We start from the raw sequence: 17,727 nt of genomic DNA, 5'->3' as shown, positions 1-17,727 counted from the left end.
AGTTTGCTGGAAGAAAGTTGCCAAATAAGGTTTTGTGACTGGAGAAAGTGAGACTGCAATGGGCAAAGAAATAGGAAGAAAAACTGACTAGCTTATAGTTATAGCATTGTTCAAGACTGCATTGCAGCAACTCAGGAATCACCCACATGGGTTTGATGCTTTTGTAGTAGGTATAAAAGAACTTGCAGTTGTTCTTATTTACTGTACACGGAGTCATAAACAAAGCTTTCCTCTGTATCTGCAAAAAAAAATTATTAAACTGCTTTTAAACTTACTAGCCAACTGCATCTGCTTTCTATTACATTTATTAAACACATTTATATCCTGTCTTATTTCCTTAGACTCAAGGCAGTTCACAATGCAACAAGTTGCAAGGACACAAAAAAGAGTAGGGAATGGGGAGCTCTGATCCTGAAAGTCCTAGTGTGAATAGTGACTGTAAAGTAAAATTTCTAACTGACGTCACTCAGTCAACCTAGGCAGTATCAGGAAAAAACAGATGTTTTCTTCTCAGCTTGTGATGTCAACTGGACTACTTTCAATAATCAAACAAAGCACAAGAGTACTTTATAAGATACAGCCCATGAATTAGTTTAATTAATTGCAAATATCTTTTACTGTCCAAGGAGAAGACCAATTTAGGAATGTATATTTATTCTCAGTCTCTTTAATTAAACATTTTATCAAAACATTCTTTTGAATTCTAGCCAAAGTCTTACAGTGCGTTCTTTTCCAAAAGAGAAAAAATGAAATAATTTTCTCTAAATGAAAACATTTCTCATGATATTAAATGCAACTAAATAACTTTTGGATATCCTGAAAATTACACCAGCATGACAGTTCCCAGTTTTCCTTCAATACTTTGATTGGCCCTTTGTTTTTTCTACAAAACCGAATGGAAAAACTGAATGATCAAATTTTGCAGCATCCTCGCTATTGGGCCAGGCTAAAATACTTCCAATTTTAAGGCAGGGAATGCCTTCAAAAGAGAATGGTTTTACAATGGCTTTTAATTAGGGTAGCTAAACTGAACCTCCATTTTCAAAAGCAGTATACCACTGAATATCAGATGCTAGGGATAACAAGAGGGGAGTAAGCCCTTTACCTTCAAAGTCTACTGGTGGGTTTAACAGAGGCACCTGGCCGGCTGCTGCAGGACACAGGAACTAGCAGATCTTTGATATAATTGAAACAGGACTGCTCTTATGGCCTAGCAACCAAGGCCTTGGGACATACCTAAGACTCGTAATTTCCAATATATTCTACTGAGATGCTTAAGAATCAATTAAGAATGCTCTCTTATACCATTCATAGTCCGTTCATTGAGAAATCAGAAACACTACTCCACAACAGTGGTCCCCAGGAGGTATGCCAAAATGTAAGCATATTTCAGAGGACTGATGGTGGACTGAAAGTAGTTTATAACAATTAGTATTATAATGCTTAGTTTATGGTTTACCAATACCTTGTTTTCTGTTTGTCGTCCCCCCCATTCAAATGACAGGTACTAAAACCAGAGCCATGAGTAAAACCAGAGTCACAGACAACTCACAAAATGCATACTGGGGTTTTTACAGCAAATCGTCAGATGTCTAAGAACAAAAGCTTTTTGCATAAGGTAGGATCCAACTAGAACAAAGACCACAAACCAACTCATAGGGTACTGAATCCAAACATAAGGAATGCATCAATGGAATTCTGCTCATATGCCAGATTCACCTGATGGCCCAGCTCTGAACCCTGACTCTTGTGGGTGGGATTGCAGGCTGTCAGCAATAATAATTCTGTGCCTGCCACTAAAGGAGTAACTACACAATATGTCTGACATGCTGCGTTACAGTTTCATGACTGGACTCACAGTTAGATGTGTGTTGTGGGAACTCACCTTAAAGAGCTCTCATTTGTTTAGCGCTGTGGGGGAAGGAGTGAAGGTGCTCCTAACTTCCCTCCCAAATCACTTTCACCAACAAAAAAGGCAATGGGGGTGTTTCACCCATTTTTCTGGCACCAGAGAAAATAACAGAAAGCCCCTCTGCTCTTTTCACTGGAAAAGGTGAATTGGGAGGGAAACCAGAGGCTTTCTTCCCCCCTCGCAATACTCCCTTGCACTGCTGAGCAAATGAACGCTTTTTAAGGTGAGTTTCACCCCCATGTATGTCTGACTGGAAGTCCAGACACGTACCTGTGACTCAACATGTCAGGCATATTGTGTAGTTACGCCTTCAACATTCAGCATCTCTGACCAAAAATCACCCTCCAAAACGAGCAAAGACTTTCAAAACTGAAGAAATGGTCATTACCCATGTTCAGGAAACCCTGTGAGAACCCTTTGTTCTGTGAACAAAGGCTAGAGATTGTTATGTATGCAGTTGGGGTTGTGTTGAGCTTGAGTTCGCACCAAGCTCCTGACTTGCAGGTTCCCAATTGGACCCTGGGCAACAACCGCCCAATCATGGAGTGGGTGGGTGTGGCCGTGGGTGGCTGAGCGGGGCATTTAAGCAGGGGTCTGGGCACAGTTCAGCAGTTCAGTTCTGTTCACGCAATAAAGCAGTTGTTGTTGGAACTCCGTCTCCTGTATCACCCACGCAGTCTTAACAGAGACTACCTCACCAACCTACACTTCCCAGGACTCTCTAAGGAAGCCTTAACTGTTAAATTGGTATAAAGCTCATATGCGTGCAGTGCAGATGTACACCATCAGGAAAAGAATAAAGGCTACAATTTTCTGAGCTGCAAGTAAATCCCACTAAACAGCGTGACATATATTCTGAGCAAACATACATAGCATCAGCAGCATGTCACCCTGCTGTCTTCTAGAATGAAGGGCATTAAACAGGTTTTTCTTTTACTCCTGTAGTTTTTCCCCACTGTTCTTATGGCTTGTTTGATTTATTGGACTATTTATGATGTATTAATGCTGCTGCCGCCGCCTTTAATTACCAACAGCGCATTTTATTGGATTTTAGTAAATGCTGTTTAACTGTATTGCTGATTATACTCCCTTTATTCTTATCACTGGAAGCAGTATTTGAGACATTACCAAAGTCTTTTACTCCTTAACAGAAACTGATCTGTATGCTTGATGAAAGGTTGGGTAAAAAGTGTTACTTGAAACAGTATAACAAAGCTGGTAGAGGTGGCAGTACATGATGTTAGAGTATGATTTATTTGCTACAAAGAATTTGATTTCCCAAAATTTGTTTCTTCAACTTAACTAGAAGGGTAAAAAAGTATAATCATGGGGCCCAGTTTGAAATTTAGTTGAAAAATCATATGGCAACCCTTAGGAAGTCCAGGGCTGTTTCCTGGTTTAATATGTGTAGGTACAAACATATCAACCATTAGACAAATCCTCCTTAAGGACAGCATATATACTGGCTAGGTCCCAAATAATATCTTCATGAACAGATGGGAGATTGTAAAATTCCATATAAGTCTTTCTTCCATTACTACAGTAATAGAGTTGAGGATTTTCCTATTGGTTATGAACATGAGGATAAATATCTCCCAGACATATGGATGAATGCCAAATATTGTTCTACCTTTCAAAATATATTCTTTAAAATTTTCTCATTGTAACATCAAAGTAGCTTGTAGAGTGGCTTCATTTGGCTGTAGCAAACTTTGTGCTGAATGTGTTTACTAGCATGTTGTAAGTTGTACTCTAGACATCTAACATTCTTTAGTTTTAAATAAGCAACTGGTTTACATGTAGCTTAACACTGGTGCAGTATGGTATGTTGCTATAGCCAATATAAAAGACTAATTATTCCCAGTGACATCTAATATTAAACATGTAATGGATAAGGCTACTAGCACCACCTCTGTGGAAGAGTTAAGCAACATATGACAGTTAACAGATTTATGTAGACTTTAAGATCCTGTGCAGTGAATTATAAACGTTACTTTTAACCTTAATGCATTCATTATTCTTGCAAGTCAGCATTATGCAGTTAACTTCCTCATATCATTTAGAAACTCAGACTAGCAGGATGTGTGCTCATTATAATTACTGTTTGGAAACGCATACTAGCGGGATGAGTGGTCATTATAATTATTGTTTAGGATAAGCTGGCTTCATTTTCTCCTGCTGCTTCCTCAAGCTTTGAGGAAGTTAAATAAGCCAGTTCTGAACTGTCAACTTCACTAGTGCAGAAGGGATTCCATTCACATAACAGACAAAGAAAGCCACATGTTCAGCACACTTTCACTGGTGATTGAAAAGGTCTATGCTTGAAATGAATGTGTGCAGCAGGATCTGTTAAACACACACAAGGGAGTCCTGCGGTTTTAACATACCCCACCACTATTCTAAAAGATGACTTTGTGCAAGTCATCTCTCACACACAACCACGTGGATAAAGGTCTCATGAACAGCAGAGCATTTGCTCAGTTCACATCACTGGCCAAAAAGTTTAGATGGCCTCAAAAACTAACTCTGACACACTTGTCTGGCCTGAGATTGGTTTGTATTTTCCGAGAAGATCAGAATCTAGAATAAAAAGATCTTAATAAAGAAATTTTAACTTAATTTTATAGCACTTTTTGATATCAGTGAAATAGTTTCTTGTGCCAAGTATCTCACAGGGCTGCTGTTGCAAGGAAAAAATGGAGGAGAGTAGAACAATGTTGTAAGCTGTTTGGGTTATCATTGGGAGAAAAGCAGAGTGTGAATATGAATAATTCAGCGGGTTCTTAGGATAGGGCCGCTATTAGCTGTCTTAGCTACAGGTAATCATATAGCAATCGTCTCACTTAATCCTCTGACTAAAGTGAGCGTTATAAATATCAATATGAATAATTCAGCAGGTTCTTAGGACAGGGCCATTATGTTCAGCTACCAGTAATCATATAACAATTATCTTACTTAACAATCCTATGAATAAAGTTAGCATTATAAATGTCCCAATGAGGTTACTACATAATGGAAATACATGAATGCACAAAAGTAGGTAGGAACACCAGAAGGAAAAAAAATTGGGGAGCGTGGATAGGAGATAAGGAGCAAACTGAGAGCTGCTTCACATCTTACCATATTTCTTTGTGGTACCTGTGTACAGAATGATGTGACATTTTTAAAGATGTGACATTTTTCTTGCACTTATGCATGCTTGGAAACCACAACTGACATGCAGCTTCCAACCTGCTGCTCATATACACCACCACAAACAAAAACTGTTAACCATGAGCACAGCCTACACATGAAGGCAGTTCATGCCATTTCCTATAAAGGATTTACTTTACTTTCCCTAGATTTATTGAACATTTAACATTTCACACTTTGAAAAAGGGGAAATGAAATTTAATTTTTCCTTGACACTATAAAGAGAAAAGTTGCCACACCTCTCATGCAATTGACCATCTACTTGACAGCAGATAACGCAGCATCCACCTTTCAGAAAGTGTCTTTAGCGGTTTTACCCAGGGAGTGATATATTTATTACATGCAATATTATTTTGTGGACATGCTAAAACAATGTGGACTAGGGAGTGTATCTGATCTGGACAAAATGGGCATTTTTGTTCTCCTGCGATAATTTCATTGTACCGCCCTTGTATCTCGGCATTACATCTCGCCAGTAAGAAAGCTCGTCTAAGCTTAGGGATTTCTAACCTATAAAGGAGTTCTATAACATGCAAACCCTCCTGCAGAGAGAAGATGGGCAGGTACTGGGAAGGAAGGGGTTAGAAGAAAAGCTTTGGCCATGGCCAGTAGCAATGACAAGATGGGGGAGACAAAAGGACCAGCCAACCCAGGAAAGCAGAAATGCAAGAAGAATGTGTAAGAGGCTGCAAGAGTCCCAGAGCAAAGCGGGTGAGGGGCCCCTGCCTGAATTGCACCAGAGATGCTGAGACAAGAAAGGGAGGATGGTGAGGAGCCGCGGAGAATTAAAGGGTCGCGGAGAGGCGCTGGAAATGGGAAGGATGGAATATTGGTTGGTTAGGTGTGTGTGTGTGTGTTAAGTGCCGTCAAGTCGCTTACTTCCGACTCATGGCGAAACTATGAATGAAAGTCCTCCGAAACGTCCTACCTTTGACAGCCTTGCTCAGATCTTGCAAATTAAAGGCCGTGGCTTCCTTTATTGAGTCCATCCGTCCCCTGTTGGTTGGTTAGGCGCCCTTTGAAATTTTGTATTTTTGAAGTTTTAAGAGGGATTTTAAATGTTCTAAGTTTAGATTTTTGTTATCGATCTATTAACGCTTTTACAGGACGTTAACCCGCTTCGGCTGGGGAGGGCGGGCGACAAATCCCAAAAACGAGTAAATAAGTAAAACACTGTAAAAAGAGGCCAAGCTTTCACAGGCGCCCAGGAGACGCAGGGCCGGCTCTGCTGGTGACCTGGATCTTGGGGTGCCAGGGAAGGGCAGCCAACTGCCCTTTAGGTTCGCCCACAGGTGTTTGTGTGCGTGTGGAGGGGGGTAGGAGATTTGGGTTTCCTGCCTCGGGGGACCAAGGCACGTTTCCTTTGGGGCCAGGGGCGAAAGGGCAGGGGGGCGGCTGAGGAGAGGCCAAGTGGGAAGGGGCGAGGGGTCAGGGGGGAAGATCTTGGTCTCGGGGGCCGGAATAATTCCTTTCTGACAGGGAAGGTGGGGGTTGCCTGGGACCGTCCCCCCTCCCTCGAGGAAGCGCCTCAGGAGCCCGGGGCTGGCCGGCCGGCTCACCTTGGGCTTGTCGAAAACCGGCGGCGCGCTCTCCATGCTGCCTCCTCGCGTCCTGTCAGCGGTTCTCCCGGCGCGCTCAGCCAAGCGCCTCTGGTGGCCTCCGGAGCCCGCCCTCGCCTGGCTCTCCCGCAGGGCTCTGGCTCCGCCCAGCCGCCTGCTCCGGCCACGCCCACCCGCCCGCCGGCCGGGTGACTGCGTGAGCGGAGCTGAGAGAGAGAGAGAGAGAGAGGGCGGTTGGGGGACGGTTGGAAGGCGGTTGGGGCCCGCCTTCCCCTTCCTTCTCTTCGCGCGCTTTTCCTTCCCCCCTCCAAGGCGCGAAGGGGGCCTCAGCGCGGTCAACGTCTGTGAGGAGGTTTCCCTTCTCCGTGGCGGGGTGGATCGCTTCCAAGGGGAGGGTGGGCTTCGAGCCGGGGGCTCGCCTGTTTAGAATGCGAGGGGCTTATTTTTATTAAATCCAAGCTGATTATCTTTATTAAATATATCTTTTAATGTATAATACAAAACCCAGTCCTTAATATTAAGTTCTTCTCTACTTCTTAAAACCCATTCTCCCTCCTCGCATTCAATAATTTCTCTATATACATCAATTTCTAAATTGAAATGTATCCCTCACTTCATATAAGCTACTGGATTGATCCATCCCGGGATCTTATTTTCCAAAACCCTTCTATATTTTTTTCCAAATTTGAAATAATCCAAATCTAATAATGTGAATATTGAAATCTTTATTTACCTTCTCCTTATACCATAAGTATGCATTCCATCCAAAACGTAGGTTAAAACCTTCTAATTCTAGTATTTTGGTATTCTCTTAACAAAATCCAGGTCCTTAACCAAGCGAAACAGGATGCCTCATAATACGTTCTTAAATCTGGTAACCCTAAGCCTCCTGTTTCCTTTAATTCAATTAAATTATTATATGCTATTCTGTGTCTTTCCTTACCCCATAGGAAGTTTAAAATATCTCTTTTCCAAGTTTTAAATATTTGGGCAGAGTTCCTGCGAGCAGAGCCGGCGGCGAGTTTTGGTGGGCCCCCGTGGGAGTTTTGGGGGGGCCCTGTGGAGCCTCTGCTTGGCCACTGTGTGAACAGACTGCTGGACTTGATGGGCCTTGGTCTGATCCAGCAGGGCCTTTCTTATGTTCTTATTGGCATGCAGACGGTCCCTGGTTCGGGCCCCGGCATCTCCAGTTAAAGGGACCAGGCACGTAGGTGATGTGAAAGACCTCCGCCTGAGACCCTGGAGAGCCGCTGCCGGTCTGAGTAGACGATACTGACTTGGATGGACCCAGGGTCTGGTTCAGTATCAGGCAGCTTCATGTGTTCATGTGAGATCAGCACAGTGCCTCCTCGGATAAGTGGGTTCTGGATCAAATCAAGCCTGAACGTTCCCTAGAAGCTAACATGACTAAACTGAGGCTATTGTATTTTGGTCACATTACGAGAAGACAAGATTCACTGGAAAAGACAATAATGCTAGGAAAAGTGGGAGGCAGCAGGAAAAGAGGAAGACCCAACAGGAGATGGGTTGACTCTATGAAGCCGCGGCCCTCAGTTTGCAAGACCTGAGCGAGGCTGTTAACAATCAGACTTTTTTTTGAAGGACGTTGATTCATAAGGTCGCCATGAGTCGGAAGAGACTTGACTGCGCTTAACACACATTCCCACAAGACAGTATTCTTATGGCATAACTACGGCCAGCTTCAAAACATTTTAAAAAACTGGTGAAGAGACATCCAGGATAAAGGCTTTGACTTCCAAGCAGCACCTTTCCTCGCCAGTGGTGTCATAAGATGTGGGTCCTGGGGCAGATGTCCGGCCTCCTCCCCCATGGGCTCAGTAGAGGGTCCCCAAAACAGGCTGTGGCTTTGCATTTGAGGTATGCGTTACTATCTAACCCCTCCCTCACACACACACATAAGATCATTAAGTCAAGAGCCTAAAACTACATAACTGTACCAGTGTTCCTTTTGTGGATTTGTGAAAAAATGTGTGTGTCATTTGGGCTAAGGATTCCAGCTTATAGTTTGCATTGCAGCCCGTGTGTCCATTAGAATGGGAGATAGTGAGTCCTTAACTCTTTTTTGGCCCTGGCAAATATCTACCCCAGCCCTCTATTGATGCTGGCTATACTGCTGCATAACATTTGTGCAACACCACAGGGAATGCAGTGCTTCTACATGAAAGAAGTATAACACCAGTTAAGAGTTTAACGATTTCATTCATTTTAAGGTGCCACACGTCTGTTATTTTGGCTGCATCAGAATAACACAGCGACCCTTCTGCAGTTCTGCTGAAACGTCCCTCATTCTTCATAAAAGAAGTGGTAAGATTGGATGGTTTTTTGCACCTGATATGAGAGTTAGGTAACCTTTGTGATTCCTGGCTCTGTGCTGTTTGGTTTGTGGTGTAGCAGTATTACACACACACAACACTGAAGCCACACTTCTCAGCTTCCTTCATGGGTTACACATTTTCTACACAGAAACCACTTCCGTGTCGAGGTGTGCGACATCAGCATGCAAATAATCAAGACCCAGTATACCTGTTGGGCTGACCAGGCCAAAAGCTCTCCTGTTCAATGTTGCGCAGGCTCATAGTCTCTTCTGCCATGTACCATCCTTGCAAAGTAGCCACCCATTCTTAGATAGCATGTCTGCAAAGCAGCTGCAAAGGCTTCAGATCTCTAGGGTGCAATCTGAGCGAGCAGAGCTGCTTTGTACAGATAGCAACAGCCTAGTTTAAATTAAAGGGCGTGTAAAGGCCAGGGAAGTCCCACAGCCCGGGGTGAGCAGTGTATTTCAATTGGCCCAATTCGTGAACCATGTGAGGATGTCAACATATTGCTAGCAGGGTTATTGTATAGGGCAGCTGTATGACAGGAAGCTGTTCTTCATGGCTGTGAATACCTATAAATTGAAGGGTGGCAGTGTGTTTAGTGGTTGGATTGGACTAGATATCTGGGAGACCCAGGTTTGAATCTCCATTCTGCCCTGGGTTACCTTGGGACAGTCACTTTTTCTCACCTAACATGCCTCACATGATTATTGTGAAGAAAAAAAATGGAGCAGAGAAAGTTGTGTAAGCATCTTTGGGTCCCCATTGGGGGGAGAAGTAGGGTATAAATACCTAAAGAAAGAACAGATAGGGAAGTTAAATATGAACTCTTAGTTCTCAAAAACTGTATGTTGCTGACGTAGCTTCCAAATTTAGTTTTTCAGTTCTGTAATTGTAAGAAAAAGCCCATAACTAGTCCACATGTCATAAAATTTTATGGGAAGGAAGATTGTGTGGATGGTACTAACAACACTTTACAAACATGTAATCTGTCAAGTTACTAGCTGAACTGGTTTGAGGTAGTCTCTATACAAACAACACACTATGTATTTGTGTACAGTACATTCAGTACCACAAAAGGCAGTAGCAGTAGTGAATGTTCCAGCCAACAATGTAAACTTCAATTAATCCCAGTAACTAATACCTGCACTAATTTATCTCTGCCCTTCAAAGGGTGGGAATAAAATGATCAATATGCTGAGGGAATCAAAATTGTAAACATTTTTTTGTTTTTATTGTAAACTGTTGCACAGGCTCAGTGTCTCTTCTGCCACGCACCACCCTTGCAAAGTAGAAACACGTGGTGTAGTGGTTAAGAGTGGTGGTTTGGAGTGGTGGACTCTAATCTGGAGAACCGGGTTTGATTCCCCCACTCCTCCACATGACTGGCAGAGGCTAATCTGGTGAACTGGATTTGTTCCCCCATTCCTACACATGAAGCCAGCTGGGTTACCTTGGGCTAGTCATAGTTCTCTCAAAACTCTCTCAGCTCCACCTATCTCACAGGGTGTCTGTTATGGGGAGGGGAAGGGAAGGTGATAGTAAGCCAGTCTGATTTTTCCTTAAGTGGTAGAGAAAGTTGGCATATAAAAACCAACCTTCTTCTTTTTGATTTTCCCCTCAGCTGTTTTATTAGCAAGAAGAATTAGGATGAGCTGTTTTTTGCTGCTAATGTTAAGAGTTAGCCAAGCTTTGCAGTTCTGGGTTCTGTTCTGTTTAGTTTGTGGCAGACGTATATAATAAGAATTCACATTAACAAGGTTTGCATTTAGGAGTGGTCAATTTTAGCTTCCAGAGAGATTTCAATCTTCTGTGTTTGAAAACAGTTCTGACAGAATTTTCTTCTCCACCAGAAGTAATTTCTTACAGTATTTCCAGGGTAATTTCCAGGGCCAGCTCCATAGACTGACTTGTTTGAGGCCAGGGCAACACAACTGAAAGGTGTGCATATCTTTTTCTTTCCTGTTAAGTTCCTAAAAACACTGCGGAGTCAGTTTCAATCAGAGAAATGGTGTGGATGGGGGAAGAAAAAACTCATCCTCCAGCACCTCCACCCTGAGCATATCAGAGGTCCTGCACTGGCTACTTTTTTGGTGGCTAAATTATACATTTGGTTATCTGAGCATAGATCCTTATTGTCACATGCCATTTATCACTGAGATCACATCTCTGACAGTGTGGCCACATTTGAAGCAAGGAGACTTGATGATGAGCTGTACTATTGCAGATGTAAGCAAATGCAATCTGTTAAACATGTTGCTTAATGCAGCATATATTTTTAATGCATTGGATTTACTAAGAGGGCTATAAATGTATGTATCTTTCCATCCCAGCAATGCTGCTGTTTTCTTTGGCACAATGTTGGCTCCAGTTCTCACCATTGTTTTTTGTTTTGTTTAGATTTTAGCATCTTCTGTTTCAGGGCTGGTGTCACTAAGCTCCACTGAGTTTGCAATAACTACCTTGGCTACCAGGTACACACTACCAGGCTAAAAACGTTCCAGTTACATGGCTCTAATACAGTTGGGTCACTCTGCCCGGCAAACTGACCTAGCTCAGCCAGACTGTTGAAGAAAGAGATTTCCCCCCCCCTACCTAGACAGCAAGACAGTCAATAGAAACATGTCATACAGGTATCTTGAACAACAGATCTTGTTTCACTCTGCCAGGGCACAGGCAAATGAGAGCTGATACACTCCTCATATAACTGTATCACCTCAAATTTCACTTGGAAGTATATCTTTGGATTGCTTTTTTAAAAGTTTATCTGCTTGAAATCAAATCACATTAAACATAATGTTAAACATTTATGCACAGAAGAGGAGAGCGCCCCTCTTCCATGAACGTACGGCACATGGAACGTACGGCACATACACATGTGAAATCTAAGGTAGTACATTTACACAAGAAAGCTAGTATCTTAGAATCTACTCAATAGAAACAGCTGTAATTTTTGTCTCTAAGGCTATTTTCTTGAACAAAAATGAACATAGGGTGACTTCCGGTAGAGAGCTGATCTCAGCACTACGTTCCTCGGGGCGCTCCCGAGGAACCCAAGAAACGTTCTAATTTGGGGTGCAACAATGCACTCCACCCCGGTTCCTAACCAGTGGACTGGGGCGCAGGACTACCCCTGCAGCTGAGAAGAGCGGTTTTGACTCCCATATCCTCTGAGAGAGCTTCCTTTAAGCTCCTTGGGGGGTTGGATGTTGTCCTGCCAGCATCGAGGGGAATAACATAGCTATGAACGTCTCTTTGGCACCAAGCTTTGATCTCCTCTATCTGTTACCAACTAAAGAACCATATTAAAGGGAAGAAAACCTCAACTTCCAAAATCTAAGTAAGTTACAAAGACTCTTTTGTTTTTACCTTTATCTAGAAGTTTTGAAGGATGGATAAAAACATCTACGAAATCCGTGTCTCTCTACCCAATGTATGAGTGACTTTTTGAAAATAAAAACCATCAGATAAAACGGCAGGAACCTTATCAATTTGATCAGCGGGCAGACATAACAAATGAGACTCTTGAATGACATTATAATTATCAATTAGATACTTCAACGTTGAAAGGGGTGGGAGGAAAGGAGATCCCCCCCTCCCAGATCTGGCGTAGTTCCGGCTTAAGCAGGTCCTCCAGCCACGTTTTCCCTGGAACCTGATGTTTTCTTGGAGAACCGGAAGACAGCAAGAAAGCAAACTTGTTTCTTAAGGCGCCCAATAACAAAGGAATAGTACCACCGAGAGGCAGAAGACAGAGATCGCAGGACCGGAAGTGCGTCTCCCCTGTGCAGCTGTTAAATAATTACTACATTCCTGGACATCGAGAGGAGGTGACAGAAGGTCCACGATCATCCAACTTTCTCTGTACTTCATGTTTCCTGACCCACTGCTGTGCTAGAGCGTCTGTAAATCTCAATGGTATTTTAAAGTTAAAAAGCTCATTTCTATATTGACTGGAAGAACTTCAAACTACTAACATTGCCGGACATGCAAAATAGATTGAATTAAATTATCCATGCTTTAAGACTAGTGACTTTGAGACCTGCCAAATTAACTAAAAGTATTTTTCAGTGTAAACGTCTGGACTTTACTAGGATCTTCTGAAGAAGCTATTATGGATAAAGCTGGCAAGAATTGATAAATAAACAATCTGACCTAATGTCTAAGCAACAAACACAGTTATCAAAACAAATGAATCATTTAATGACTATGCTGAACTCCTTAAGTCAATCTACTAATCAAATTAATCAAAAACTGGATACTATAACAGATGAAATCAAAAATATGAAAGCCCAAATTACAAAAAAAAAATCAAAATAATGGATTCTTCAGTGAAGAAGGTGGTTGAAGAACAGAAACAGGCCAAGGAGAAATTGGAAAGCTATGATAAACAACTGGATGCTGTTCATCTTCAAGAAGAGACTATAAAAGACCAGCTAGCTATGATAGATTTGAAAGTAAGAGAAGCTAACCTTCGTATACGCAATCTCCCTGAAGAACTCGGTGACACTAGAGAGGCCATTATAAAAACGTTGGCTAGTCTATTTCAAATAAATGAGCAAAACTTAAATCATGCAATAAACAGAATATATAGAATTCCTTTACCGACTAGACTGGAGAAATTGAAAGCAAGCGATATTATGATCTTCTACGACATCAGGATGAAAGATATCCTTATGCAAACTCATTATGAAAATCCCATTAGTAGAAGGGATCTCGATAATGATCCTCAAGGATATTCCTCGGCACTTATTGATAAAGAGAAATACATACAAGGATTTCACCATGGCGTTACGGAAGAAAGGAATAAAATATCGCTGGATGTTGCCACAAGGACTTACTTTCACTTATAAAGAGACCAGATTTACTGTCACCTCACTGGAAGATGTTGAAAACTTTATGAGAAGCTATGAAAAAGAATTAGGGGACCCTATTTTGGAACAGGAACTGAAACAAAACCGAGAAGAAGAAGACCTATCTCTGAAAGGAGCAGCTGGTGGATCATCTGGACATTCCAGGCAAAAGAGACCGGGAAAAGATGTTAGAATTGGCAGAAAAGGCAAATCACATCGCTCTGACAAACCAAAAAGACAATGTACAAGCTATGGGTGATTGGGAGGCATGGAGAATTTACTCTGTAATGGAACTTAAATGGGAAATCTAAAGATTACTTACTGATCTAATCCACTTTTTACAGATACTGTCGGGAAAATATGCTATATTAATTTCATTTTCAGTTTAGCATAACTTTTTTATTAGTATATGCAATGTTTAAGTTTACAATTGCTGTGTTATGCTTGGTTTAAAACAAAGAAATAAGTATTTTTGGTTGGAAATATTGCATAATTGTAGTTGAATTGATATTGAACAATAAGAACTATTTTTAAAGATATAAAATAAAAATTAGGATCAGAATTCTTAAATCAAAAGAGACTTCCGGTGGCTGAGCTGATCCTGGCGCTTGTCTCTTGAGAGAGCTCTCAAAGGAGCCAAGATACGCTCTAATTGGAGTGATTTATTTCACTCCAACCCAGTCCTAATTAGTGGATTGGGATACAGGAATTCCTCTGCAGCCTGAAGATAGCAGTTTGACGCCCATACTCTCCGAGGGAGCTTTTTTAAGTCCCCCGGAGGTGTGGAGACTGTCCTGCTTGGCATCGAGGGGAGAAAGCATCGCCGTGAGCGTTTTCTTTGGCGTCTGGCCAGGATCTTCACCACCTATTACCAACTTATCAACTAATTAACGAACAAATACCTCACTATCTGAAGTCTATGTGAGTAACAAGAATACTTTCGCTTTTACCGGGAATAGAAGAGCAGCCTGGCTGTTAGAAATAATTGGGAACTCCGCATTCTCCCCCCCCCCATCAAAAAATTGACTGGCTGAGATAAGACATTGGATAAAGCAGTAAAGAAGTTATAAATTTGGGTAGACTAAACAATTGATTTTTTGATGGACGTGACAAATACCAATTGGACTCTGTGACGTTTGAGGGAAAAGGAGCACTAAACCCCTCCCTTGGTCACAATACCTTTTCCGGGTTAGAAAGATCAGCCTGCAACGTACTCAAAATTGAAATGCCTGTCGACTCTGCAGAAGGGAAGTACAGAACTACGCATGACCAGAAACTCCCCCCGGTGCATACAATAAAAAGCTTATACTAAAAACTACAAAAAGGGGAAGATGGATGGTCCATGGCTGCATCATTTCTGGCTGACTTCCTGTTTCCTGTGGCTGTTGACCTAGAGCGGCCAGCAAAAAACTCGTTGGTATTTTAAACTTTGAAGAAAATCACAGTGATTGTGCTTGATAAAAGTTAACAGTCTACCCACACCCTGGAGAAAATGGAAAAAATCCAAGATCTGTTTGCCCAGCAGTATGAGGCTTCTGCTAGATGGTATGAACAAATGTTAAAAAAACAGGAGCAGATGGCAAAGCAGATGGAATGGATGGCTGTTACAATAAATGTTGATATCCAGTTACCTGCCCAAAAAATAAATGAGGAAGACCTTAAAGGTTCTATAGAATTGCCACTTGATGACAAGAAAGAAGAAAGACAGAGGAAATACTCGGATGAAATGGGAAATTTCAATAAGCAAAGTGCGATAATCCTGCTACCAACAATGGATTTGGCAGTGAAGGACTTGGATTTGTGTCTCTATAACCTGCCTGAGGAAATCTTTAACATATGCTTGGAGGACCTAATAAGCAAGAAAATTGGAGCTGACAAGATTCCTTTACTTGAACTCGGGATGGAACAGACTACAGCCTGGATCTACTATGAAGACCATCTGTATGCAGAAGAGACTTCAATAATGACCTCCAAGGATGATTTCCGATGCCTATTGCTATTGGAGGCAAGAAGGAAACGCTGGAAATTCCGAGCAAAGAGACTAATATAAAAGAGTTGGGTCTTCCTTGGTGATATGATTAAAGGGAATGGGTTAAACTGACTGGTTTAAATGGAAAGAGAATCATGATTGATATTGATTTATTAGAATATTAATGCTTAAAATAAAGAATGGGCGAACCTTGCTGGAAATTATATACATAAAACAACTATTCTTTTAATGAATGGAAAGAGATGTTGGGTAATTCTTTTTATTATTATATAGGGGTAAGGAGGCGTGAAGAACTTATTGTGAAAATTATTTTCTGATGGATCAACTTAAAGGATAAATTTTGATTTACTCCCGTGTATATATTTTGCATAATGGCTAATTAGGATACCATAAGATTTGTATTAGATAAAACAGGAAAAGGATGACTTTTTTATATAGATGGGGATTATAGTGTTAGCAAAAGTAATTACAATTTATTTTCAGACGGAAGAAAGTGAAGGGGGAGTCATTTATATTTGTATTAGAAATTTTATTAGACTTTAATTTACATTTATTAATTTTTATAACTGAGTAGTGGCACATGTAATTCTTTTAAAAAAAGAATTCTTAATACAAAAGAGCAAACAGTTTTATAACCAGATGGAGGAAGATAAAGGGGAAGTTTTTTCTTTTCTTTTTTTTGAACTTATTTGATAACTGAGAGATAATTTCAACAATGTAATGTGTGTTTTTTTACTTTTCTTAATGATTTCTGTTAGTTGTTGAAATATCTGTATAAGGTGTTCTAGAAAATAATAAAAATTATTATTAAAAAAAATGAACATAGGGTGGCTTTGCGCATTATGCAGAAGCCAGGCATGCGCTTGAGCATAAGAAGCCTTCATGCTGCATGCAAAGATCCATGGTTTGGGTTGCTAACCCAAGAAGAATAGAATAAGACAACTATGATGCCTCTTAAAACCATTCACAGTGCAATACTGCAAGGCAGCTCATTCTGAGCTACATTCTTCCCAAATCAGTTTGGGACAATGGGTGATAAGGGTGCAGCCATCCCACAACTGCTGTGAGAGCCACCATGGTGTAGTGGCTAAAAGCGGTCGACTCTAATCTGGAGAACCGGGTTTGATTCCCCACTCCTCCACGAGTGGCGGACTCTAATATGGTGAACTAGGTTGGTTTCTCCACTCTTCCACATGAAGCCTGCTGGGTGACCTTGGACCAGTCTCAGCCCCACCTACTTCACAAGGTGCCTGTTGTGGGGAGAGGAAGGGAAGGCAATTGTAAGCTGGTCTGAGTCTCCTTAAAGGTAGAGAAAATTGGGTTATAAAAACCAACTCTTCTTCTAGATCAGAGAAGGTCTTCTGCCAAGAAGAAGAGTTGGTTTTGATATGCTGACTTTCTCTACCACTTAAGGGAGACTCGAACTGGCTTACAGTTACCTTCCCTTCCCCTCCCTACAACAGACACCCTGTGAGGTAGGTGGGGCTGAGAGAGCAATAACAGAGCTGTAACTTGTCCAAGGTCACCCAGCTGGCTTCGTGTGTAGGAGTGGAGAAACAAATCAAGTTTACCAGATTAGCCTCCGCCACTTATGTGGAGGAGTGGGAAATCAAACCCGGTTCTCCAGATCAGACTCCACCACTCCAAACCCACCGCTCTTAACCATTACACCACGCTGGCTCTCAGGAGAATTTTCTAATATTCATCGGTTCTTGTAGGTTATCCGGGCTGTGTGACCGTGGTCTTGGTATTTTCTTTCCTGACGTTTCGCCAGCAGCTGTGGCAGGCATCTTCAGAGGAGTAACACTGTCCTTCAGTGTTACTCCTCTGAAGATGCCTGCCACAGCTGCTGGCGAAACGTCAGGAAAGAAAATACCAAGACCAT

The 17,727-nt window shown here is 41.7% G+C and overlaps 1 protein-coding gene across 1 annotated transcript in view; it reads right to left on the bottom strand.

The window, feature by feature from the left end:
- Positions 1-6,726, bottom strand: part of ADA (adenosine deaminase) — a 59,976-nt gene extending 53,250 nt beyond the window's left edge. The window contains exon 1 of the mRNA XM_056845268.1: positions 6,664-6,726. Coding sequence (XP_056701246.1) covers positions 6,664-6,699 — 36 coding nt within the window. The 5' untranslated portion in view covers positions 6,700-6,726. The remainder of the gene's footprint in view (positions 1-6,663) is intronic.
- Between the last annotated feature and the right edge of the window lie 11,001 nt (positions 6,727-17,727).

This window comes from Euleptes europaea, chromosome 2 (assembly GCF_029931775.1).
Source record: "Euleptes europaea isolate rEulEur1 chromosome 2, rEulEur1.hap1, whole genome shotgun sequence".
Lineage (NCBI taxonomy): Eukaryota > Metazoa > Chordata > Lepidosauria > Squamata > Sphaerodactylidae > Euleptes > Euleptes europaea.
This window is presented reverse-complemented; position numbering and strand designations above follow the sequence as displayed.